The 27,477-nt window shown below is 35.2% G+C and overlaps 1 protein-coding gene across 1 annotated transcript in view; it reads left to right on the forward strand.

The window, feature by feature from the left end:
- LOC111053765 (metabotropic glutamate receptor 1-like) overlaps nucleotides 1-27,477 on the forward strand; it is a 264,669-nt gene that overhangs the window by 38,796 nt on the left and 198,396 nt on the right. The window contains exons 2-3 of the mRNA XM_039431937.1: nucleotides 12,511-12,849; nucleotides 22,786-22,945. Of these exons, the coding sequence (XP_039287871.1) occupies nucleotides 12,533-12,849; nucleotides 22,786-22,945 (477 nt within the window). The 5' untranslated portion in view covers nucleotides 12,511-12,532. The remainder of the gene's footprint in view (nucleotides 1-12,510; nucleotides 12,850-22,785; nucleotides 22,946-27,477) is intronic.

A 27,477-nucleotide genomic window follows, 5' to 3' on the forward strand; every position in this document is an offset into this window, starting at 1 on the left:
CAATAGCAACTACAAAATCTCAGCCAACAAACAGACTCAAATACTCAACAGTGTTATGTTTTCGCCACTCAAGTGATAAAATTACTTGACCGTTTATGATAGAATAATATTGATCCTCCATGATAGCATATTGACCGTTTATTGACTGGCCAGCTTCTTTGATATTAGAGTAGAAGGTGTAGCACCCTGTTGCACCCTTGCACCCTCTTCCATTGAGAGACAAATGTGCTCTTATCATAATATTCACATGTGTTAGAAAGAGAAGGAACTATGGTCGATTTATTGACTGGCTGGACGTGTTATCAGCAGGCAAGTGACCCTCGTCAAATCATATCAGGGTAACACACAAAGTATACACATATTCAAGAATATGCATGAATAAATATATACACATTCATGAATATGATTATTATTATTAGCTTATGGCTTTCAATAGTGGAGAGACCCAAGGGTAGTTCCACCTCGCCGAATATAGTCCAAAGCTCCCTAATGAGAAACCGGACACTAAGGTGAGCACACTACTTTAAATTCACACTTTTCTCTTCGAAATAAAGTTCTTTTTGATTTTAAAAAGTCCAAACATATGCAAAACCGAAACAAGACAGAAAATCACAAAGTAAAATTTATATATATTTGTAATGTAAATAGTAACAATCATGAATATGATTGTATTATAGGACATAATTTGAGGTGGCACCGATCATATAAGGAGCGAATATATATGATAATAGAAGTCATATTAAAAGCACCTTTATATACAGACACTTATATGATAATCATGTTTATCGTGTTATAAGATTGATCGGAGGTTGAAAGTTACTCAAGCAAAGTGGTCAGCTAATCTCTACCAGCTCACTGAATTCATAGAATTTGGTGACATGTTTCTCGTACATGTTTGTATACAAATATAGTAACATAGCATATTGGATTAATAATGTGGACGCATATTGTTCTGACATTTGCTTGATTCCAGTTATAGGAACATACTTTAGAAAGAAAATGGGTTTGTGAACCATATCTTCCAGAGAGGAATAAATTTATCAAGCATGGAAAAGTTTTAAGTTGCTATTTTTCCTGGATGGGCCAGCTCTTTCTGTGAAGAAAGTATTCATAAGTACAATACATCAGTAATAGTAGTTTAAAAATCTCATAATATGCTTTGCTTTATTGTATTTAGAAGTAATTCTCTTCTAAGCTGCATCTATAGTGAACGAGATAAAAATTGACAATGTATATTATTTACAGAATAATTTTTATATATTATGTAACCGTAGGGTCTCAATTGACAGAATCCCAAACGACCGAAACGCTATATTTTCCCAAACGGCCGAAAACTACTTTTTTCCCAATTGGCAGAACGCTTTCTGTCATTCGCGACAAACTAGAGAAACTTTCTCTCGTTTGGGAAACCTATCACTTTCGGTCGTTTGGGACTCTCAACACTTTCTGTCGATTGGGACTCACCACTTTCGACTCAATGCAACAAATAATGTTTTCTGTCGATTGGGAAAATGCTTAATATTTTCTATCATTTGGGATTCGGCTAGATGGAAACGTTCCAGTTTCAATATTTCATTAATTCTGCCAATTGGGGAAAAAAGTAGTTTTCGGCCGTTTGGGAAAATATAGCGTTTCGGTCGTTTGGGATTCTGTCAATATTGGCATGCCACCTTATGTAACGATAATGTATATTTAGATCAGTTGTCTAGTTTCCTGCAAATAGTTCAAGCTAACACATAATTGGTCTTGGTATGAGGAAAAGTCAAAAGTGCAATCGATATCTACTCAATATAATTATAATGTTGTTATAAAGTTACGTTAAAGTTGATGTTTCAAAAGAAATCCGAATACAATAAGAGTTGTAACAATGTCATCAAGAATATAATAAATTGAAGTCTCAGAAGAAAATAAATACCTCTCCCAAAAATAACTCATTTTAACTTTCTCACATTAGTGATAAATTGAATATTTTTGTAATTCTATTATATAAAGCGAGCAATTTCTATATATTTTATATTTTTATATTTGGTTATTTATATTTATTTATCCTATACTATTAAACGATCAATTTCTGTTTATATGTTTATGTATCTGTATGTGACCGGATCTCGAAAACGGCTCTAACGATTCTCACGAAATTTGGAACAAAATTGGTTTATGATAAGAAAATTCGATTGCACTGGGTCTCAACCCTGGTATAAGTAACTGAAGAAAATTATAAGGATAAATACGTTCTTGGAAAAACAGGGGAGTCCGATCTCACTAGGCATCAAACCTGCGAAGCATGTAACTGAAAAAAATAAAGCTGGAATTTTTTTCGTCTGTCGATACCATAATGGAAGTGAGTGAACGAATGCATGTGAAGGATCATTCAGCTGATCTCACGAGAAGAATAATCCAGCAAGAAAAACTTATTTTTGTTTATTTCACTTTTTTATAGAAAAAATGTTCAGCCTACTTCAGAAAGTCAAAAATAGTAACTAGATGCTGTTAGTGTAGAATAGCACATAGTATATTAAAAAATATTGTAGCAAATATATATATTATCATCAATAATAATTGATGATGTGTTTGATTTTAGACGTGTAAATGAATTGTTATTTTGATAAGTGATAGTAGCTTAACCTAGATTTTTATTTGGACTGTAGTATAAATTTGAAAAGGGACAGTTTTGGACATAAGCCTGTTGTGCCTCCTCTGAAACTGTAAGAATAATTGTGTGACTGAGAGACTGAATAAATAAATATAAACTATAAATTCAATCTTTCATTACAAATTTTCTATTCTTTTACACTTCAGAGCGAAGCTCGGTTCCCCGATATCCTATACTATTGAACGAGCAATTTCTGTTTATATGTTGTAATGTTTTTTTTGCTATAACATGTGCCCTGCTTGGCCGCAGTCGGTAGAGCATAGATTTTGAATATATATAATATTTTCTGTGACTCCCGAAAGAAAAATAGTACCAATTTCTTATCAGCTCTTCCAGGAGCTCAAACAATTCTCTGCTTTCGCTGGCTGCAAACGTCGGCTGCTTTAACAGTTACAGATTTTGTGACTGATTTGGTTGACTCCACAGATATAGATGCAGGAGAGGTAGATAGATATAAGGGCTCTGATAATTGTTCTAGACAATATGGTATCGCCACCAATGCGACTCGCCACCATTCACCAAAGTGATCAGCAATGAAAAATGATACCGAGCGGAATCAAAGGCGACACTCTATCAGAATACCTTATAAATTCTATCGATTTATATTGCTGCTGCAACTTAATACTATGACCTTTGAGTTTTTCAAATCGGATGCGATGGTCCTGGATAATTTAAATAAATCCCGGGAACGTATTATTTCCAAAGATTCAACAATCACTGCTGTATATTGCCGATTGATCCAACTTATTCGGTGAAGAATATAGTTGGTTGATAATTCTAATAATATGTCAATAACGATAATAAAAATAGAATATAACAAGATTGGTCATGCATGGAGATAGGATAATGAATAAAGGGTACACCATCCAATAAACACAAAAATCTGGTGTGGCACACTCACACAACTTTCCTTGATGTTATGAAAATTATTTTATCACCTACTATTCAAAGATCTAAGCCAGCTGGTGACAGGACTATAACACTGGAGACACAGGAGGTCTGCTATCTCTTCATAGTGAATGATTCAATAGAATCAACAGTTGCCAAAAGTTTGCAATCGAAATAATAACATTTTTTGAATTTCGAGCTTATTTTGAATTTTAGGTGAAAATGTTACTGAACATTAATTGTAGAGATTTTAATGCTAAATCTTTCCCATTTGGATTTTCTCCTTGAATTGTATCTGAAGCCTGATAATTGAGAATCTAAAATCAAACTTTACCTAGATGGGGCGGAGCTCCTGAAATTTTTACAGATATGGGACTTGTGGCAGTTGATAGATCTTAACAATTACTATCTAAGGTATGAATTTGATCAAAATCGTTGAAGCCATTTTTGAGAAAATCGCGAAAAATCCTGCTTTTGACAACATTTTCGCCATTTTAGCCATTTTCAAGTCATTCCGTTAATTGGGAGATGAGATATCATGTACACAGACGCACATACACTCATACACACACACAAACACACATACACACACACACACACACACACACACACACACACACACACATACAGACAGACAGACCAATAGCCAAAAACCACTTTTTCGGACTCAGGGGACCTTGAAACGTTTTAGAAATTGGGGTACCTTCATTTTTTTCAGAAAGCAATACTTTCCTTACTCATGGTAAAAGAGCAAGGAAAGTAAAAATATAATTAGATGAAAATTCAACGAGCAATAAATAAAAAATATAGAGCAACAAATATAAAAATGATATGAGAATAAATATATATAGAAAAATATTGCAGATAGCTCACTTTGACTTTGTTTCTTAGCACGAATTATCACCATGTGCTTCTTTGAACAGCTTATATTCTTTCAACTTACACAGCTCAGTTGTTGACTTGCCGTTGCTTGTCGAATAAAAACTTATATATCTTATTTCCAAATTAATATAATAAAAAATATAAATTTTAAACTTTATATCTCTCAGAATATATTCATATATCTCAGGGCTTGGGTTCGGCCTCTGGTGGAAATTAGATAAATCAATTCATCTTATGAACATGAGCTTTGCAAAAATCTAATAAATTACTGATAAATATATACAAGTGAGCATATAAATATAATAAATCAAATATTAATAAATATTCCATCTGTGCATATTTAATAGTTAATCTCATAAATGTTTTTGAAAAATATTCCCTTTACTTTCTTATACTTGTGCAAGTTTTGATATTATTTTTATATTTAAATAACCTTTCGACAAGCTAGCTTTATTCAATCGTAATAATTTCGCAGCACTGAGGGCCTCGTAAATAATTATAAACTCACGTGTTGATTTTCACAATTATGATGGCAATCCGGATTCGTCGATGTCCTAGACCTTCCTGGTGGGCTGCCATCGCTTTTTCCTAGGGGGTTATTTAAATTTAATGACCCCTGTTATATTACAACCTCACTTAGTCTTATACAATTAATTTCTAATTATTAACTTTGGATTTCTTAAACGTACAAATATTAAAAAGGGATCTTGTCTTGTGCTCTATAAATTGGCTGCTGTCCATGGTGACCTCTAGCAAGCAAGTGGGCTTGGACCTAACCTATTCTTTTCACAACCATACTTCCATATTTTTAAATTTGCATATAATTTAAATATCCACTCTCATTGGTGCTCTCACTAGCCTCACTACTATGCAATGATGTGATTCAAAATTGTCAAAAATAGTCCATACTAAACTGCTATGTTCAACCTGAAGAGTGAATATTTTTTTTCAAATATTTATTTCATATTTGTTACATAAATCTGGGTACTGCATAGTTTACAATTATTTCTTACCATTTATATAATAAATGCATGCATATTTTGAATTAATTTGCTTTTACCGCCGGTCAATTACTGTATTCTGATTGGCATATCCTAAAACTACAAATGTATTCATGTGCTGAATGAATTTACATCCCATTTCCTTGATATTTTCATTTATTTTATACATTTTGTTCATGATCTTATGATATAATAAATATTTTTGTATTCTCTAGCATGCTTTTTCTTTTACATTGACATGCCATGCTTGTTACCAACCCTCAAATCATAGTTTAAGCGAATGCTATTTGTATGCAACTGAATTTGCCACAAGGTGTCTGGCTAATTCTCAATTTACACGGCTCTACCGATTATTTAGGTCGCCGACTAGTGAGTACCAAAGAACCTAACCTCAAATATTATATACTTTTTTCTATTATTGAATAAATAGCAATAGTATTTTTCTTTCCATTTGGCTTGTTGTAGATGTGCTTTTTAATTGTCACTTTATTTATTGAAAGTTTACATATTAATCAAGATCAAAATAAAATAAAACATATTGGAACATCTCTCATCAAAATCCAAATGTAAAATATCAACACGACCTGAAAGATTGAGAAACTTCGAAACTATCAATCTAAAGGTAAAATTATTCATAATTGATAAAAAATAATAATCATATTTAAAATAAAAACTTTCGAAATTTTTCAAATTCATCAAAAAGTTTGATGAGAAATACGTGAGATAATCAATCAGCTTATCACGAGAAATATTGGTTTAGTTCAAAGCCACTGATCGATGAGTGAACGATGAGATCGGTGAGTGAACGTGGCTCTGAACGAACCACTGTTTGGTCGTTGAACGATGCATAGACTTACATACAGCGCTAGTTTATTTGGAATTGAAATCGGACATTGAGGGGACAACCTGGAAGATTATTACATACTAAAGATCTTGAATATTTTTGTGATCTATAATATTACAAAAATATAGATATTATATAATATCTCGAGCTAAAATACCTCAATGGAACCTTCAATTTCAAGTAAGAGCTAGCATTAGGAAGGCATAGGCATTGTGCGTTTATCCCTCTTCAAGGTCTTTGGTCTAACTGATAAAAAAAATACGTCATATCCGGTTCGTTCACTGATCGTACTTTCTACCAATGGAAAAGAACGTGAATAGAGTAGCTGAACGTAGACAGACATGGCTGAATACGAGGTTGTTTACAAATAATGTACTCCATTATAATGTATTTGGGAGCAGAGATATGCATGATTACATAAATTCAATAAAATTTAAAATATTCTACAAAGCATTTAAAACAACTCCAATCACCTGATGGTTTTCCATTTTAATTGATTACAATGGAATAAGTGAAGTTCTAGTTTTCTTTACAAAATATGATCAACTGGGGAAACATCTGTCAGTCATGACTCATGAGCAACCGTTCACCCACAAAATACACACAAAGGGGAAGGTATCAATCTAACCAAGATTTCAGTGCACCAAGACCACGTCACATGACTGCATCATTTGGTGGAAATTAAAACTACTGCTGTATTACAATGCTACACTTCCTTTCAAGATGGCGGATTATGGCGTCAAGATACTAACCGACTTTCCATTCAGTGGTTCATCTGTGATCAGGTTTTTACTTTCCTTGCCCTATTACCATAGGTGAGGAAAGTATTGCTTTCCAAAAAAATTGAGGTACCCAAATTTCATGTTTTCTATACGTTTCAAGGTCCCCTGAGTCCAAAAACATGATTTTTGGGTGTTTCTCTCTTTCTCTCTCTCTCTCTCTCTCTCTCTCTCTCTCTCTCTCTCTCTCTCTCTGTGTGTGTGTGTGTGTGTGTGTGTGTGTGTGTGTGTGTGTGTGTGTGTGTCTGTCTGTTAACAGGATAACTCCATTCCTCATCAACCGATTGACTTGAAATTTTAAACTTGAGGTCCTTATACCATAAGGAAATTCAATAAAATCCAATTCAAAATGGCGGAAAAAATTGCGGATAATGGCCAAAAAACCATGTTTTCACGGTTTTCTCGAAAACGGCTCTAACGATTTACTTCAAATTCATACCCTAGATAGCTAGTTATAAGTCCTATCATATGACATGAGTCTCATTTCTGGGAATATTGCAGGAGCTCCACAATATTCTTGAGAAAAATGAATTTCGTTAAATTTCTATCACGATTTTCTCAAAAATGACTCGACCGATTATCTTCAAATTCATACCCCGTATAGTTATTTATCAGGTCTATCAACTGGCATGAGTCTCTTCCCTGGGAAACAAACAGGGGGTCCACCTCATCCTAGAGAAATGGACTTTTTAACCTCCTATTCTCGTGCGTGAGGTAGGTAGGTAGAGCAGTTTATTCAAAAGAACACATAGTCGATATTCTATTTGTAGAACAGCTGTTTTGACGAATTTCAAAAAATCATCAAATTTCACAATTTACAAAAGGAAAATGTACCCCGAAAATACAATAGTATGATCGTAGTTTTAAAAATTCAGCCGCCAATCGGCATAATAGTCCAGGCAATGAATGCCAAAAAAAAGGTATAGAGGGAAAAGTTTGGAAGACATTTTTTGACCCCACAGTTCTGTTTAGGGTAGTTAGGAGGTAAAAATATCAGAAGTCCCCACCCCTACCCACTGTTCTAAGGGGGTGGGGGTGGTTCAAAGGTACTATTTTTTGGTTTCTCGCATATAACTCGACAATTATGCATTTTACAGACATGACTATCCTATAAAAAAATTGAAGCTTACATAATTTCCTACAATATTGATTCCACAACTTCTCCTATATCTGTTTCACTTTTCGAGATGTCCGCTCTAAAAGATGTGACATTTTTGAAAAACACTTTTTCCTTCAATTTTTTGCTATTTTTGCTGTTATAACTTTTTTAATATCGATGGGAAAAATCCATGCTGATCATAAGCCTCTAGAGCATCAAATTCTCTCCAATTTGAATTATAATTTCACATGTTCATGCACATCCTCACGACTGTTGCAGCAGCTACAGTGTTGAGTGTGTGATCTTCTGTTATGCAAAAATAGACCAATTGACAAAGGAATTTGGAGAGAATGTTTTGAACATAATTTTTGACTTTGTAGCTTTGTTGGGACCAGTTAGGTGGTGAACATATGAAAAGTCCCCATCCCTACCCCCTTGAGCTAAAGGGATGTGGGTGGTTTAAAAGTTGCATTTTCCAATGTTTTGCTTACACGTTCATATCTTGAGGAAAATGCGTTTAACCAACATGACTAGCTGTTCAGAAATGGAGCTTGATGAATTCTCTATGTGTTTTTCCAAAAATGTCACATCTTTTAGAGCAGATATCTCGAAAAGTGAAAGAGATATAGAAAAAGTTGTAAAATCAATATTGTAGGGAATTATGTAAGCTTTAATTTTTTATAGAATAGTCATGTCTATAAATGCATAATTGTCGAGTTATATGCGAGAGACCAGGAAATGGTACCTTTGAACAACCCCCACCCCCTTAGCACAGTTGGTAGGGGTGGGGACTTTTGATATGTTACCTCCTCACTACCCTGAACAGAACTGCGACGTCAAAAACTGTCTTCCAAACTTTTCCCTCTATAACACTTCGTTGACTGGGCTATAATGTTATTCCCCTAAATTATTCTCGTTTAAGATTTTTTTGAACGTAATAAAAAACCCGATGGAATTGATCAGTGGCTCTGAACACAACCATTATCTAGAAATTTCAATCAACTTAGTAAAAATATCTGATTTGTTGATATGACATGGTATATCATTCAAAATTAAAGTATATAAGAACTTTCAAAGTTGATCATTATCTTATAGTTTTAAGTGATTAGTGAGTGTTATTTTGTTTTTCAATTCGGTTTGTAAACAATCTGAATTGAAACTCCTCCATTTTTAAATGTTTGGACTGAAAATTGGACCTAAATTCAAGTGTATAGAACATAACCTACTCTCTGGAATATTTATAGTGTATGAATCAAAATGCGGGGAAGAAACAGTTTTGGTCTGTGCCTGTTAGTCCTTACCTAATCATGTTGAAGAATTGTGTTCTTTTCATCAATAAATAAAAATAACGAGCGAAGCTCGGTGCCCCGATGAATAGACATTCAAAATAATAAAGCATCTAGATACTTTTCCACATAATGTATACAACTGGTACTCAGAAGTTCTCTCAGCAGCTGTAGATCTCAAATTTTCAGAAATAAAAAATTGCTTCAACTTGCGACTGTGGTCTAGTGCATCGAGAGAGGAAACTTTCCACATAAATAGTTGGTGGCGGATGGAAAAAGTTATTGGAGCAACTTGTCTTGTGCGGCAGCGCAACAGGCTCCATTTGGCAAGTAAATGGTAAATGGTACATGATAAATGGTAAACGGCCAGACTAAGAACTCACTCTTGCAATTCCAAAGATAGCAACTTGCAATTCATGCTCAATTTATGATGAGAGAGCATAGGTGGAGTATTCAATTTTCACTTTTTCCGACTTCTCTTGTAATTCATGTTCAACTCTTCAAGTTAAGTTGGGATGGAACGGATGAAGTCTTCAATATTTTCCTATTCACTAGTTTTTCCTGCTACCCAAGCTTAAGTTATGCTGCGAGAGCTCAGACGGAGTCTCCAACTCTTCACATTCTACAAAATTGATATTGTTCTCGCTTATGAAAATTACAATATTTCTGAACCGAGCAGTTTCCAATTCAGACTTGTGGTGGAGGTTGAATGACATCAAGAAACTTATTGATGTTTGTAGAGAAAATAAATATTGGTCTCAAATTGTTCACATTTTTTACGAAGAAGTTCGATCCGAGATACTTCCAGAGACCGGACAACAAAATACTAGTGGATATCCCTTTATCTGATGAATCTGTAATAAAATAGAATAATAATGTTCGACTTTTGCTCAACAATGCAGTGTTTCAAAGATGCTGTTCAATTTTATTATTTATGAAGTTTTATCTTATTGGCTACTGATAACGAACCATTTATTAACTGATTGCTTGGCATGTTACAGTTCTAGATTTATCTAACATAAATAATTAGAGGAGACATTGGCAATATTTTCCTTCTCGCCCTTCTATTCGCCTCCTGCTATTTTTCTATCTATAGCATAGCTTGTGATTGGTTCAACTCTTTACCACTCTCCTTGAATTGGATGTGTAAACGGAGGGGGGTTGTTTCTTCTCTTCTATAATATTTACCAAAATTATGCTATCAAATCTCTAGTTGAATCCTTGATTGGTTGGGAGCTTTTAGTGGATTCGTTCATTCAAATGCACAGATTATCATCATTATCTAATTGTCACCTATTTTAGCAACTATAGTAACTACGAGCCAGGAACTTCAATGAAAAATACTTTTAAAATTCGACCTCAGGTTTATTGAACTTATTAACGAATCAATAGAAATCATGTCAAATTTTCCAACAGAGTTACTCAGTAACTGATTCAGAAAAAGAATGTGTATTCAATTAATTTAATCTATACATTTTGGGAACCTGCTAACTTGCTGCATTTAAATTTGGGCCTCGGTCATTCTATGAAATTGAATTATGAGCTTGATAAGAAAAACAACAAAAGTTCGACACTCACCATTTTAACAATATTCAAACTTGGATTCTTCAGAAACACTCACATACGCTTTAATAAAACTCACTATACTTAAACTCACACGCACAAATAATTTTCCGATTCTACTCCTACTAACTATATAAAATTTGGTTTCCTATTCATCTAGATAAAAATTACTGATAGCTGGAAACTTAACTATTTGTCCCTCTGAATGGGAAATGGGCCCAATCAGAGGACCGAGGCTCGCAACCGTTACATGTTTTTTCGTTCGCGTCTCAATACCAACTGTGGCCTTTTCACTGAAAACTATTCCCCCTCCACGAGCGTCGAGCATAACTTCCAGTGGGAAAGCCAAAGCTGCAAAAAGGTCAATGGTTGTACAATTGGCAAATACAGTAGCTTTTTTGACAAGAAATTGAAACTGCATTTGAAAAATGCACGAAAATTGCTTTAATTTCGACAACTAGGCAACAAGTTAGCAAATTCAAACAAGACAGAGTCAATTCTCACACTAAAAACGCAGGGTTCAACATACAGTTAGAATCAAAGTTCATTTCACTTCAAAAACCTGAAAAACAATATAAGATACACAAAAACAACTACAATACTACCCTCTCAATATTCACACTATTACAGATGCTTTGATGGTGGAGATTCTAGCTTTTGATGTTTTATTCTTAGATACGGCCTTGTGATTGGTTAAATTCTCTCTCACCTAATATTAGGCTGTCGGGTGCATATGGAAGTCCTTACTAAGAGAAAATATAAATACTCATACGTCTATCTCAAGAATTACTCATTGGAACACGGACAGGAGTTGAAACAAGAGACTTCATGCTACCAACAGACTAACTTTGACTCACTGCATGAAAACTATCATAATTATTATTATCATATCTCAGAATATGAACCATGTACAGTCATACTGTATAACACCAACATGTTCGGAGATCTCACCTAATTTGGCTATACGCCACCGTATTCTGGGGTATAAGACCACCTCACAGTATAGCATTGATTGCATACCATTGGTTGCTGTCATGCTGCTCTTTCATTGATTGGTTGAACTCCATCCCACTGTCTCCATTCATCAATGTAATACTTCTATTTTTATCTTGTTCCAGAAAACAAGAATTTAATTAGTTCTAGTAATGAGATGTGTGTTAGATCAGTAATTCAGTAGTCATACTAGTTATCCCTTAAACCATTTCAATTTTAATCAATTAGTCACTAACATTTTTTTTATTTCAACCTTTTTAAGTGTACATATTGAAAATTTGTCCTTGAATCTTTTTTTGAAGGTTTATCTTATTCCCACCACAAGTGCCCAACTCTAAATATGCGTGATTTTGATAACACATTGAAAAAATGATAGATTTTTCTTTACGGAAAATTCTTAGTAACATTTTCATGGCATTACAAAACTTTTTTCATTCAAGGACATTTTTCTTCGTCCTTCATTGTCTTTCTTCTCCTACTTCCATTCTCCTCTTTAATATTTCTGTCTCAATTTTTTTACAGATGCCCGACTGCTAGCGATGTGATGTATTGGAGCACCTCACTACTGCTACTCACTACCACTCTGCTGCCAACCGATGTGGGGGGCGGTGACCCCTCCAAAGGGGGTGCCCCAGGACCTGCACTTGGGTCGATGGGTACCCCTATGGGTCCTCCCCAGGGGGCTCAGGGACCCCAGCGTATTTCTGCCGTCCTGAATGGCGATTTCATGCTGGGTGCTCTGTTCTCCATCCACCATCAGCCCAAGCAGAAGGGAAACACGTTGCTGTGTGGCAAGATACGCGAGATGTATGGCATACAACGTATCGAGGTCACCTTTCATACGTTGGACATCATTAACAGGTGAGAAATTCATTTTCTAACTCACCAATATATCTATGTATTGAACATGAGGACAAGTTGGGAAGAAACATTGCTACAGAACTATCTTAATCTCCAGTTTGAAAAATCTGGTGTGGTGCACCCACACAACTTTCCTTGCCGTTATGATAATTGATCAACCGACGCTAGTGTTCCCGCGCATTTCAAGTCTACTTTTCTAAGATCTGAGCCAGCTGGTGACAGGACAATAGCGCTGCAGACACACGAAGTCTGATATCTCTTCATAGTGAATGATTTAATAGAATCAACAGTTGCCAACAGTTTGCAATTGAATAATCTAAAGCAGGGAACCCACTATGCCGTCACCGTCAGGCGCCGTCCGGCACCGACCGTCACCGTTACGTACCGGCAACATTGCTTTGCATTGTTTTAAACGAACGGTAACCCACTATACTCGTCCGTCACCGGCCACGACCGAGTCCGTCAGTCACCGTCGGCCACCATTGCTGTTTGGGGCATTCTTGCCGGATAGCCGGTCCGGTTTTTATCATTCTTCCAGTCGACATTCAACTATCAGTGAAGTCACATCGCCGGTGTTTTGTTGTAGTGCGCCTTTGTTCTGTGAGCGATGAGTACGGACGAAATGTTGATAGAGGCTATTAGGGAGTATCCCTTCCTGTATAATACTAGTGATAATAGTTATCACGACAACAGGAAGTTGGCAGGAAATCTCAGAAAAGTTTGATACCATGTCAGGTAAGTTATTTACAAATAATATTCTGTGAGCGAAATTATGAAATCAAAGTTTTGGCCGTTTGACAAATCACACGATGATGGGAAAAGTAACATGACATTATAAATTTACTTACTTCAGTGAAGCCCAGCCGCTCCTCAGGACCAATGACCTCACGGAAGTTATTGTGTTTCACTGGGAATTTCAGTAACTCGAGCAATTCGTAGAACTTCTTTGGAGTCATGCGGAAATATAAAAAGAACTTAGCATCGTCTTCTATCAAGTCGTCAAACAAATGATGAAATTCACCATATTCGTTTCTTCTTCTGAAGATTTCGTGCACCCAGTACCTATGCTTCCTCCGTTTCTGTATATCTTCTTCTTCAGCACATGCTGCTGCTATTACTAGCAATTCCTCGTCTGATGAACTCTCCATCGCTACTGATGCATTTCTTTGATCTCACTGATGGTTTCTGACGGAGCTAACCAGACGGGCAAGTGGGTTATCGTCGGAAAAATGACGGTGAAGGCGGCGACTGACAGTGACGGTCGGTGCTGGACGATGCCTGACGGTGACGGCATAGTGGGTTCCCTGCTTTATTTTCTCGAATTTCGAGCATATTTTCAATTTTAGGTGAAAATGTTACTGAACATTAATTGTAGAGATTTTTATGTTCAATCTTTTCGACTTGAAATTTTTCGTTTAAATTGTATCTGAAGCCTGATAATTGGAAATCTAAAATCAAACTTTGCATAGATGATGCAGTGCTCCTGAAATTTTCACAGATATGAGATCTATGGCAGTTGATAGTGCTTATCAATGACTTTTCTAGGTATGAATTTGATCGAAATCGTTGAAGCCGTTTCCGAGAAAATCGCGAAAAACCCTGTTTTCGACAACATCTTCGCCATTTCAGCCGCCATCTTGAATTGCATTTGATCGAAAATGTTCGGGTCGGATCCTTATAGTGTAAGGACCTCAAGTTCCAAATTTCAAGTCATTCCGTTGATTGGGAGATGAGATATCGTGTACACAGCCGCACATACACTCATATATATACACACACACACACACACACACACACACACACACACACACACACACACACACACACACATACAGACCAATACCAAAAAACCAGTTTTTTGGTCTCAGGGGACCTTGAAACTTATAGAAATTTAGAAATTAGGGTACCTTAATTTTTTTCGAAGAGCAATACTTTCCTCACCTATGGTAACAGGACAAGGAAAGTAAAAAACAGTAAAAAGTTTTGTAGTCTCCATGATCCAATGAACCAATTTATCAATGTCTTGTCAATCACACACCTTAACAATATAGTAGCATTGATACATGTGCTACAAGCAGAATAATCTTCATTATTTGATATTACTTGTGTCGTTATAATAACAAAGATGAGTTAACTCAGATTAGGTGAACTTTGACTACGAAAACTGTGTACCAGTAGGGATGTCAATCCCGAGACTGAATTCCAATCCCGGTATATCGGGATTATCAAATATCAATCGCGGGATCCCGGGACTGATCCCGGGATTGGCAAAAATCAGTTTCATGCACTTTTAACCAATTGTTTCTCCTCAATTAGAGATGAGTAGAGATGAAAAAGCGCTCAAAGAGGGAGAGGATATTATTGAAATGGAAAGATACTCAGGAATACTATTGAAATGAAACATTCTATTCCTATAAATGTTTTCAAGATTAGGAGTTAACTTTTTCAAAAGCTGAACCACTACTTAATGAAATTTTGTGAAACCAACTATATTCATATCAACTGGATATTCTGCTTATGATAGAAAAAGAGAGGATATGAGAAATAATTAGACAGAGAGTGAATGGATGGTGCTTGTTTATTTCTGATTTCTGAAGTCTTTTTCAAGTTCTGAGTGCATTTCAAGGAAATGACATCAGCACTATTGCAAATATTTTCCCATCTAGACCAGTGAATATAGAATGTAATAGAGAATAGAATTTAAAATATAGAATAGAATTCTGAAAGAATTCATCCTATACTAAGGCAACTTTCACACGATAGACCAGTTTCACACGGCAGAGTCCTCGCTCCTGGAAGATCATATTACGGAAGATCATATTTCATAATTAGCAGCTCTCCTGTGCTTTCACATGGGGATCTTACGAATAAGCCGACAGATCTAACAACTACGCCGACGTTTGCTAAAAGTATGACTCATCAATTTTTCTCAAAGTCCAACTTCCTTAAAAATATAGATAGAAGATTTCTGATTCAGGATTTGGATTCAGCGACCCCAAATTCTATAAAGCGTAAGTCCCATTTTCAAAAATATATGAAAACAAGGGATTTATAGCTGTTTTTAATATAGCTTTCCATTATCATATGATTACATACTATGATAATAGTACTCCTGCCTCACAAAGGGACAGGCAAAGGTTTCAAGAAGTTTTTGAACACCTGAGAAGTTGTGCTGAACCTGTATAAAGAATTCATAGAATTCTTAGAATTCATAGGAACGGTAAAAAATCAATTTTACGAAAATCGATGTATATGTAACTGGATTTAGAAGATCAATACGATAATGTGCTCTATCACAATTTAATCACAGAAATGTTTAAGTGAAAACGTTGGGCACAGACCTTATACGATAGGAGATGTGCAACTTGAACACTGAACTAAGTTCACGTTTTTTTGTCGAAGTACATTGAGTCAAATCACGTCTTTCACATGGTGACTCCTATCCAGGAACCTCGTTTTGTCACGTCTTTTCCCCTCGAGGCAAGCAGAAACCGGCTTGGATCGAGATACTAGCGGACAAATCGTCACTTTCACATGGTGATTCTACGTCTCTCCGGTCACCACTTTTTCTCAAAAAATGTCTTTCTTGAAAATGAAGATAGAAAGATTCTGATTTCGGATTTGGATTCAGCGACCCCAAATTCTTTAAAGCGTAAGTCCTGTTTTCGAAAATATCCGAAAACAAGGAAGTTATGGCTGTTTAATAAAGCTTTCTATTATCATATAATTATACGGTAAAAACGAACAGGTACTGTACTATACAGTACGTAAGTACTGTAGTTATTATAATACAACTTACACTGTATTCGTGTAAGAAATTTGGTAGGATATTTATCTTGATTTCTGAAAATACCCCAAAATAAGTGAGTAAGATAACTTTGAAAACCCAAAGTTTTCCTGCCGATTGAAGAAACATTAAAAATAGTGTAAGACATATTATGTCTTAGACTAAAAACGTGTAACAAATATCAGATCACTATTCAAGCTATCAAGCTTTTCATAAATTTATTTGTCTCCTCATGGCAGAAGGTTTGCGCCCAACATTTTCACTTAAACATTTCTGTGATTAAATTGTGATAGAGCACATTATCGTATTGATCTTCTAAATCCAGTTAAATGTACATCGATTTTCGTAAAATTGATTTTTTACCGTTCCTATGAATTATAAGAATTCTATGAATTCTTTATACAGGTTCAGCACAACTTCTTAAATAACATTATGTTTGCTTCAACAGAATTCATAAGGATGACAAAACATCGAACAACAAAAAAAAGCTTTCTGAGTAACTGGCTTTAACAAAGCATGACTTCACGAAATACAGTACGATAATTTAGAATAGTTGGTACAATGGTTATGCTTTTCGCATTATGGCAGCACTGTGCTTGCTTACTCACTTCTCCAGTTGACACCTTGTAGACTTGTCAGTTGTTTACTTGACTTGACTTTGACACCTGTCATTACGCGATGTCTGAGTTTGATGTGTTGATTAAGTAATCTGCTGAGTAATCTGTTGATTACTGCAGTTTGCAACCGACCTGCTCTTTGGGATAAAAGTCTTGACATCTACAAGGACCGGAATGAAGTCGCCAAAAGTTGGATGGAAGTTGAAAAGAAATAGTCAATAATTGCTGGGAATTTAAAGTGATATTCAACGATTTGAACCTGATAAATTAGATTGTTGAATGTCAACTGAAATTTAGTGAATTTTACTGTACAACATTCCTTTTCCTCCTATTTTATTGGGTGATGAGTGGAAATGATTTATGATTTCATATTTGGATTCATCTTTTCATAGTTCAATATTTTTTTGGAAAACTAGAACTTTTAAAAATTAAAAATGTTTATGTTTAAACTTCTCAGGTGTTCAAAAACTTCTTGAAACCTTTGCCTGTCCCTTTGTGAGGCAGGAGTATTATTATCTTAGTAAGTACTATATAGTCATATGATAATGGATAGCTATATTAAAAACAGCTATAACTACCTTGTTTTCGGGTATTTTTGAAAATGGGACATACGCTTTGAAGAATTTGGGGTCGCTGAATCCAAATCCGAAATCAGAAATCTTCTATCTATATTTTTAAGGAAGTTAGACTTTGAGAAAAAGTGATGAGTCATACTTTGAGCAAACGTCGGCGTAGTTGTTAGATCTGTCGGCTTATTCGTAAGATCCCCATTGAAAGCATAGGAGAGCTGCAAAATATGAAATATGATCTTCCGTAATATGATCTTCCAGGAGCGAGGACTCTGCCGTGTGAAACTGGCCTAATATGATCTTCCAGGAGCGAGGACTCTGTTGTGTGAAACTGGCCTGACTGGTCTAGACTGGTAATTGTGGTGATGTGTAAATAGAAACAAACGTAGAGGCATAACAACCATTCTGCGATGGATGCGAACCGATAATGCCAATTCTATTCTGCCAGTACAGAGCACAGTATATTATGTAAATAAAAGTGTAGGCTGTGTCTGTAGAATGAACTATTCAAACACTTGGAACAATAAATTAGTCATGCGAAACTCATATTCATCACTGTAGAATTCCATATTGAATTGTTTTTGGAAAAATCCCATCAACACTTTTAGGTTTTCCAATCCCGAAAATCCCGGGATTGTCGCTAAGAAATCCCGGGATTGTTAGGTATCAAACATGGACCGGGATCCCGGGATTCGAGATCCCGGGATTGACATCCCTAGTACCAAGTAATATAATTGTTACTCATAGCTCTGTTTAGAATCCCTCCAAAGCATTTCTATAGCTGCAAAGCACCAATGAGCTAGAGAACAGCTTTTGTTGTTACAATGAGCAACAGTGAAGATTGAGGCAACAGAATCTAGTCAAATGAAGAGAGAGATTAACATGACAGAGTCGGCAGTTGATTATCATTGACCTACTATCCTTGCTTGTCATCACATGTTGCAGAAAGCTGTATCATTCTCCAATTACCCACCTTCGCCAAATGGCTTTATGCTATGAACTGACAAAATATTAAAATCAGTGTATTAAGAATTTATTATCAAATCAAGAAGATATGCAGTGTGTACAAAAAAGAATGACCCGATTTTAAATAGCTATAAATATTAGGGAGAAGGGCTGAACACTAACAAATTGCATACTAAAATACTCACAAAGTATTGGAGTTTACGAAAATGCATCATAAATGTCCTTTATTGGCTGCACGGACGACATCTAGTCTAAAGCTTAATTCATCCCAAACTGAGCGTTTCTTCTGTTATTGAGGCTACAGCCGCTGATATTCGGGTTTTAAGTTCATCAATGTAAGGGAGGAACGTGAACATGTTGTTTAACATATCCCCACAGGAAAAAATCTCATGGTGTTATGTCAGGGGACCTAGGAGGCCAAGAGTGTAAAGCTTGGTCTTACGGTCCTGTACGCCCTAACCAACATTGAGGCAAGCTCTCATTGGGGAAACTGAGAACATTGTTGTGCCAGGGCGGTGGTACAACGCTGTGTACTAAACTCCAATATTTTGTGAGTACTTTAGTATGCAATTTGTTAGTATTAAGCCCTTAAAATCGGGTTATTTTTTTGTACACACTGCATATTTTCTTTCTAAATATATAATTTTTTCATATAATTGATCATTATCAACAAGAATGGAAAGTTAATTTTTCATCAGATATGCCGGGATGACTTAAATAACGGCTATCTCGTAGCAACTACTATGCCTTCATATCATTCCAACTGAATCTCACTATACTTCATATTGAATCAATCATTGATAGGAACGAAAATTTTCCTTGAGCAGGATTATTATGGATAATAAGTTTCAGAAGTCCAGATTCAGTGAATACTATCTCCAACAAATGGATTGTGTAGACAAGTGATAGATGCCTACATTCTTACTAAAGACCACCCGCATCTTTCAGACTATCTTCAAGTTGAACTGCAATGAGGGCACCAATATCAATCAAATTACAGAAGTTTCAGGCTATTATTTGATGTTAATTCTGGAAGTTCTGCTTTCTAATTCACTTGATAGACACATTCATGCTCTTCGATTCTCTCGAAGCTTAAATGGAAATTAGAGTTCCAGAGTGAAAGCATTATTCATATTCAACCACCGTATAGTCTTCTTTCATGTACCGCGATATTCTAACATATCAAACCGTAGTGATCGATATGACTATCAATCGACAATATCATCAAGTGGTTATCTCACTACCCATAGTAGTATATATAAATAAATACTACATATAGTTTTATGGGATGAACTTTGATTTGTTATAGTCACAGTGACACAGTATGATATGTGAGCTCAAAAAGGGAGCAATCATTGAATTTCTGGATGTGTGGCAGGAACACCATTATCTTGTACAAGAAACATGTTTTGATAACCAGGATTACAAGCTGTCAATTTCCAATCAATCAATAAAGAAAACGAGCGATCAATTACTTAATCTATCAATCAGTTTCTTCAATTGGGGTTGAAGGAAAATTTTCTAACATTAAACTTCAAAATTGATTGATTAAAAAACATTGAAACTGAATCTTTGTCGTATAAAATATTGTCCTAAAATAGACCTTGATCAGACTGTGACTTTGACATCGTGAAAAGAATTTTCGTGTATCATCCGTAGATTTCGAGGTGTCCAATATAAATGAATGGTAAGGAAGGAGCTACAAGATGACGGTTATGGCGTTCCTCTATCACGACAAAAATAGACTTTTTTTGCAGTGTTGCCGAATATGAAAAAAAAACAGAAAATTCAAGAGTGCTCAACCAAAAGAGAACTTGAACACTGAGTAGTGAGATGTCACCAATCAATATTAGAGTAACACAGAGCGTTTCTGAATGAGTATAGATGTACCTGCAAATCATCTATATGGGATGGAGCGCTGTAAAGCTGGTCTTACGGTCCTGTACGCCCTAACCAACATTGAGGCAAGCTCTCATTGGGGAAACTGAGAACATTGTTGTGCCAGGGCGGTGGTACAACGCTGTGTACTAAACTCCAATATTTTGTGAGTACTTTAGTATGCAATTTGTTAGTATTAAGCCCTTAAAATCGGGTTATTTTTTTGTACACACTGCATATTTTCTTTCTAAATATATAATTTTTTCATATAATTGATCATTATCAACAAGAATGGAAAGTTAATTTTTCATCAGATATGCCGGGATGACTTAAATAACGGCTATCTCGTAGCAACTACTATGCCTTCATATCATTCCAACTGAATCTCACTATACTTTCATATTGAATCAATCATTGATAGGAACGAAAATTTTCCTTGAGCAGGATTATTATGGATAATAAGTTTCAGAAGTCCAGATTCAGTGAATACTATCTCCAACAAATGGATTGTGTAGACAAGTGATAGATGCCTACATTCTTACTAAAGACCACCCGCATCTTTCAGACTATCTTCAAGTTGAACTGCAATGAGGGCACCAATATCAATCAAATTACAGAAGTTTCAGGCTATTTGATGTTAATTCTGGAAGTTCTGCTTTCTAATTCACTTGATAGACACATTCATGCTCTTCGATTCTCTCGAAGCTTAAATGGAAATTAGAGTTCCAGAGTGAAAGCATTATTCATATTCAACCACCGTATAGTCTTCTTTCATGTACCGCGATATTCTAACATTTCAAACCGTAGTGATCGATATGACTATCAATCGACAATATCATCAAGTGGTTATCTCACTACCCATAGTAGTATATATAAATAAATACTACATATAGTTTATGGGATGAACTTTGATTTGTTATAGTCACAGTGACACAGTATGATATGTGAGCTCAAAAAGGGAGCAATCATTGAATTTCTGGATGTGTGGCAGGAACACCATTATCTTGTACAAGAAACATGTTTTGATAACCAGGATTACAAGCTGTCAATTTCCAATCAATCAATAAAGAAAACGAGCGATCAATTACTTAATCTATCAATCAGTTTCTTCAATTGGGGTTGAAGGAAAATTTTCTAACATTAAACTTCAAAATTGATTGATTAAAAAACATTGAAACTGAATCTTTGTCGTATAAAATATTGTCCTAAAATAGACCTTGATCAGACTGTGACTTTGACATCGTGAAAAGAATTTTCGTGTATCATCCGTAGATTTCGAGGTGTCCAATATAAATGAATGGTAAGGAAGGAGCTACAAGATGACGGTTATGGCGTTCCTCTATCACGACAAAAATAGACTTTTTTTGCAGTGTTGCCGAATATGAAAAAAAACAGAAAATTCAAGAGTGCTCAACCAAAAGAGAACTTGAACACTGAGTAGTGAGATGTCACCAATCAATATTAGAGTAACACAGAGCGTTTCTGAATGAGTATAGATGTACCTGCAAATCATCTATATGGGATGGAGCGCTCTACACCTGGTCTCAGATTGTAAAGCACAGAATATTAGGCTCAGAGGGACTTTGAATCAATTATTGGAAAATATTGCTATTCAGAAACTAAAATTCATCATAATTGATTTTTTTTTAATTTTTCTCATTTTTGAAAAATTGTAACTCAGCACTCATTGAAGATGGAGATTTCTGAATTATCCCATCTCATTAGGAATTTCATAATCGAAAATAACGGCAGAACCAAATTTTTCTGTCCGATTACAGGAGTCGGCGAGAAAAGCGGAAAACTGATAAATGAACAGAAAATACGACGTTTTTGGGCCACCCTATTTCTAGTATAAGAAAGTTTTGCATGAAAAAATTGGTCTTGGACGTTTATTATATATATAATATATATATATATATATATATATATATTATATATATATATATATATATATGTTTATATATCATAGCAATATATTGGAATATCAGAGCTACAATTTATATTGGAAGCCATTGCAAGTGAGCAATTGATCACGCTTGAAAAGGTGTTTGTAGTTTGGATATTTCATATTTGGTTTGTAGGAACCACTATAACTGTGCATGCTATTTTTGTTCGTCAGAGACCCGAGTATCCTTCCGAACGTGACGCTGGGCGTGGAGATACGTGACTCGTGCTGGTATGCGCCCATCGCCCTGCAACAGAGTCTCGAGTTCATACGTGACGCCATCTCACCCCCCACCCCGCTCACCAACCAGCTCACATGTCACAATGCACAACAGGTGAGTCACAACACACCAGAAAACGCTGATTGTGTAGGTACTTTATCGCTTGTAGACCTACAAAATTTGATTACACAAAACACTGTAAACACTGGCCTGGTACTACACATGTCTCGCAGCCGTCCGATCCCTATCCGATCCGATCACGGATTACAATGGCCTAGGATATTGCATGCTACAGATGTTCGTCATGTGACCTGTTTCCAACCATCAGGAATATCGGACACGAGTAGGATCGGAGCGCTGAGAGTTGACCGGGCTTTGACTGTGAGCTTTTAATTTTCTGAGTAAGATGACAACGTCATTAGCCCTACATGCGGAAACAGGATGGTCTTCACATTTTTACTTTCCTTGCCCTATTACCAAAGGTAAGGGAAGTATTGCTTTCCAAAAAAAATTAAGGTACCCTAATTTCAAGTTTTCTATACGTTTCAAGGTCCCCTGAGTCCAAAAACATGATTTTTGGGTGTTGGTCTGTGTGTGTGTGTGTGTGTGTGTGTGTGTGTGTGTGTGTATGTGTGTATGTCTGTGAACACGATAACTCCATTCCCAATTAACCGATTGACTTGAAATTTTAATCTTAAGTTCCTTATACCATGAGGATCCGACAATAAGAAATTCAATAAAATTCGATTCAAGATGGCGGAAAAAATGGCGGATAATTACTAAAAAACCATGTTTTTCACGTTTTTCTCGAAAACGGCTCCAACGATTTTCTTCAAATTTATACCATGGATAGCTATTTATAAGCCCTATCAACTGACATGAGTCTCATTTCTGGGAAAATTCCAGGAGCTCCGTAATATTCTTGAGAAAAATGGCGAATAATTACTAAAAAAACATGTTTTTCACGGTTTTCTCGAAAACGGCTCTAACGATTTTCTTCAAATCCATACCATGGATAGCTATTTATAAGCCCTATCAACTGACATGAGTCTTATTTCTGGGAAAATTCCAGGAGCTCCGTAATATTCTTGAGAAAAATGGCGGATAATGACTAAAAAACCATGTTTTTCACGGTTTTCTCGAAAACGGCTCTAACGATTTTCCTCCAATTTATACCATGAATAGCTATTTATAAGCCCTATCAACTGACATGAGTCTCATTTCTGAGAAAATTGCAGGAACTCCGTAATATTCTTGAGAAAAATGGCGGATAATTACTAAAAAACCATGTTTTTCACAATTTTCTCAAAAATAACTTGACCGATTTTTTTCAAATTCATACCCTGTATAGTTATTTATCAGCTTTATCATCTGGCATGAGTTTTCTTTTTGGGAAACTAATGGGGGGTCCACCCCATCCTTGATTAATGTACTTAGTAACCTCCTTCTCGTGCATGAGGTAGGTAGCGCAGTTCATAAAAAGAATACATAGTCGAGATATTTCATCTGTAGAACAGCTGTTTTGACGACTTTGAAAAAATGAGGACTAAACAAATCATCGAGTTTCACAATTCACACAAAGGAAAAAGTACTCTGAAAACAATTATATATACACATATACAGAAGTCTGATCGTAGTTTCAAATAATATATGAGCAAGGAAAGTTGTGTGAGTGTACCACACCAGATTCTTTTAAAAGAGATCTGAAGGCCGGCCTATGAAATGTTATTACAGAAATCCATACTCCATTCAGACAACATGAACCATCAATGCATCTTGTTTCAAAGATTTCGAGTTTCCAGCTTGTCATGTGTGAAGTTAAAACAAAATTGAAATTATTTTTTATTACAATAATAATTGATGGTTGAGACATATGGTTGGATTTTACAGTAAAAATGCAAGCTCACAATATAGTTTAATCAGATTAGCGATCATTCAATAGGTTAAGTACCTAGTGATATAGAAACTGCTATCCGAGAAAAGCAGACGGCATACCTCGTATTTTTGCAGAAAAAGACGCAAGAAGCTAAGGAAAATTACTTACAAAAACGTAACATTGCAAAGCAGGTGGTGCGGAACGCTCAACAGGTGTCATGGGATAAGTTTATAAACGTAATAGAAAATGATATTCATGGAAGGCAACAATGTGCATATAAGATAATGCGATCGATAAACAGGAGTGAAAAAGATGATGCATCATTGAACATGATATCTGATACTGAATGGAAAAGTCATTATAAAGAGTTATGGTTTTCTGAAAATGTCCCGAGCACTGCTCCCTCAGATCCGCTTGCAAACAATTCTGTGGACCTCATAACAAGGGAAGAACTGCTTCAAGCATTGCAGAGCATTAAAAATCGTAAAGCTGCTGGCTTGGATGGACTGAATGGAGAACTCTTTAAATATGGTGGTTTGTTTTTAGAGCTGAGGTTTTTGCACCTGTTAAACGAGTGTTGGAAAAGATGTGAAATCCCGGGAGAATGGAAAAAGGCAGAAGTAATCTCTCTTTTCAAAAAAGGAAAGCGAAATAATTGCAAAAATTATAGGGGAATCAGTTTACTAAATGTTGGGTACAAAATCTATTCTAAAATAATAAATGGTAGAGTGAAAATTATTGCAGAAGCCATTTTAAATGAAGAGCAAAGTGGCTTCAGAAAAGGACGTTCTTGCTCAGACAACATTTTTTCAGTGAAAAGAATAATAGAGAAGAGAAGAGAGTTCAATCTTGAAACGCACATGGCTTTCATCGATTTTGAAAAAGCGTTTGACAGAGTGAATCGATACCGTTTGTGGGACATTCTTAAAGAGAGAGAATACCCTCTTCACCTGGTGAATGTGATTAAATCACTTTACGATAAAACGCAAATAGTAATCAATACAGGTAAGGATTGACTAGACGAAATGATTATAAATCAAGGAGTTAGACAAGGGTGCAGCCTATCACCCACTTTATTTAATATTTATGTGGACCACATTTTCAGAAAATGGAAATGTAGAGTAGCTTTAGGAATTAAACTAACAAATGACGAGTACCTGAATGCATTATTGTTTGCTGATGACTTGTGGATTATTCAAGACAGTGAAAATGACCTCCAAAAATCAGTTTATGTTCTTAACGAAATTTGTAAAGAGTACAATTTTAAAATATCAATAGACAAGACGAAAATTATGGCTTTCACAGGTAAACATCCAACCCGGTCAAAAATTGTGATTGACAACAAAGTTCTAGAACAAGTGTCGAAATATACATATTTAGGATGCAACATCAGTTATAGTGAAGATTTGGATATCGAGAAAAAGATTGGAAAATTTCAAGTGGTATGTGGCAATATTAGCAGAACCTTGGGGAAGCAAGCAAGGAGAGATACTATAATGAAATTTTATAGAATAATGGCTGCTCCAGTCCTCCTCTACGGAAGTGAGTCGTGGGTTACAACTAAACCCCTAGAGAGTAGAGTGCAGGCGGCGGAGATGCGATTCCTCCGGAGAACCAAGGGCTGCGATAGAAGGGACCACATCAGAAACGACGATATCCGAGCAGAGCTAGGAATTTACAGCTTGTTGGAAAAAATCACACAATACCGGAAGCAGTGGAAAGACCATGTGGAAAGAATGCCGGCAGAAAGGCTTCCACTACAGATATTGAATTATAAACCGGCAGGGAAAAGATCTACTGGTAGGCCACGGAAGAGATGGCAATAAATACACTACTTGTATATATTATAGCTTAATTTTGTAATAATTGAAATATAGATACTAATAAGCTGTTTGTAAGTCGGAACAGGCATTATCCTAATCCTTGTACGTGAGATGATGATGAAGTACCTAGTACCTAAAGGAAGGTTTTACATTATAGTATAAAGTTATTATTCTCTATAAATTTCCTAATTGGACCGAGCGAAGTGAGGTCTAAGATTCAAGTCGACGGTTTGGCATCTCTCAATGTTTGATTGTTTAAATGTTTGAATGTTTAAATGTTTAAATGTTCAAATGTTTAAATGTTTGAATGTTTGAATGTATAAATGTTTAAATGTTAAATGTTAAATGTTAAATGTTTAATGTTTAAATGTTAAATGTTAAATGTTTGAATGTTTGGATGTTTAAATGTTAAATGTTGAATGTTTGAATGTTTGAATGTTTAAATGTTAAATGTTTAATGTTTAAATGTTCAAATGTTTTAATGTTTAATGTTAAATGTTAAATGTTTAAATGATGTTTCAATGTTTAAATGTTAAATGTTTGAATGTTTAAATGTTTAATGTTTAAATGTTAAATGTTAAATGTTAAATGTTAAATGTTCAAATGTGTAAATGTTTAAATGTTTAGTTCAAATGTTTAATGTTTAAATGTTTAAATGTTTGAATGTTCAAATGTTTAAATGTTTAAATGTTTGAATGTTTGAATGTTTGAATGTTTAAATGTTTAAATGTTTAAATGTTTAAATGTTTAAATGTTTAAATGTTTAAATGTTTAAATGTTTAAATGGTTAAATGTTTAATGTTAAATGTTAAATGTTTAAATGTTTAAATGTTTGAATGTTTGAATGTTTAAATGTTAATGTTTAAATGTTCAAATGTTTAAATGTTTGAATGTTTAAATGTTTAGATGTTTAAATGTTTAAATGTTTGAATGTTTTAATGTTTAAA

The sequence above is a fragment of the Nilaparvata lugens genome, chromosome 7 (assembly GCF_014356525.2).
Source record: "Nilaparvata lugens isolate BPH chromosome 7, ASM1435652v1, whole genome shotgun sequence".
Classification (NCBI taxonomy): domain Eukaryota; kingdom Metazoa; phylum Arthropoda; class Insecta; order Hemiptera; family Delphacidae; genus Nilaparvata; species Nilaparvata lugens.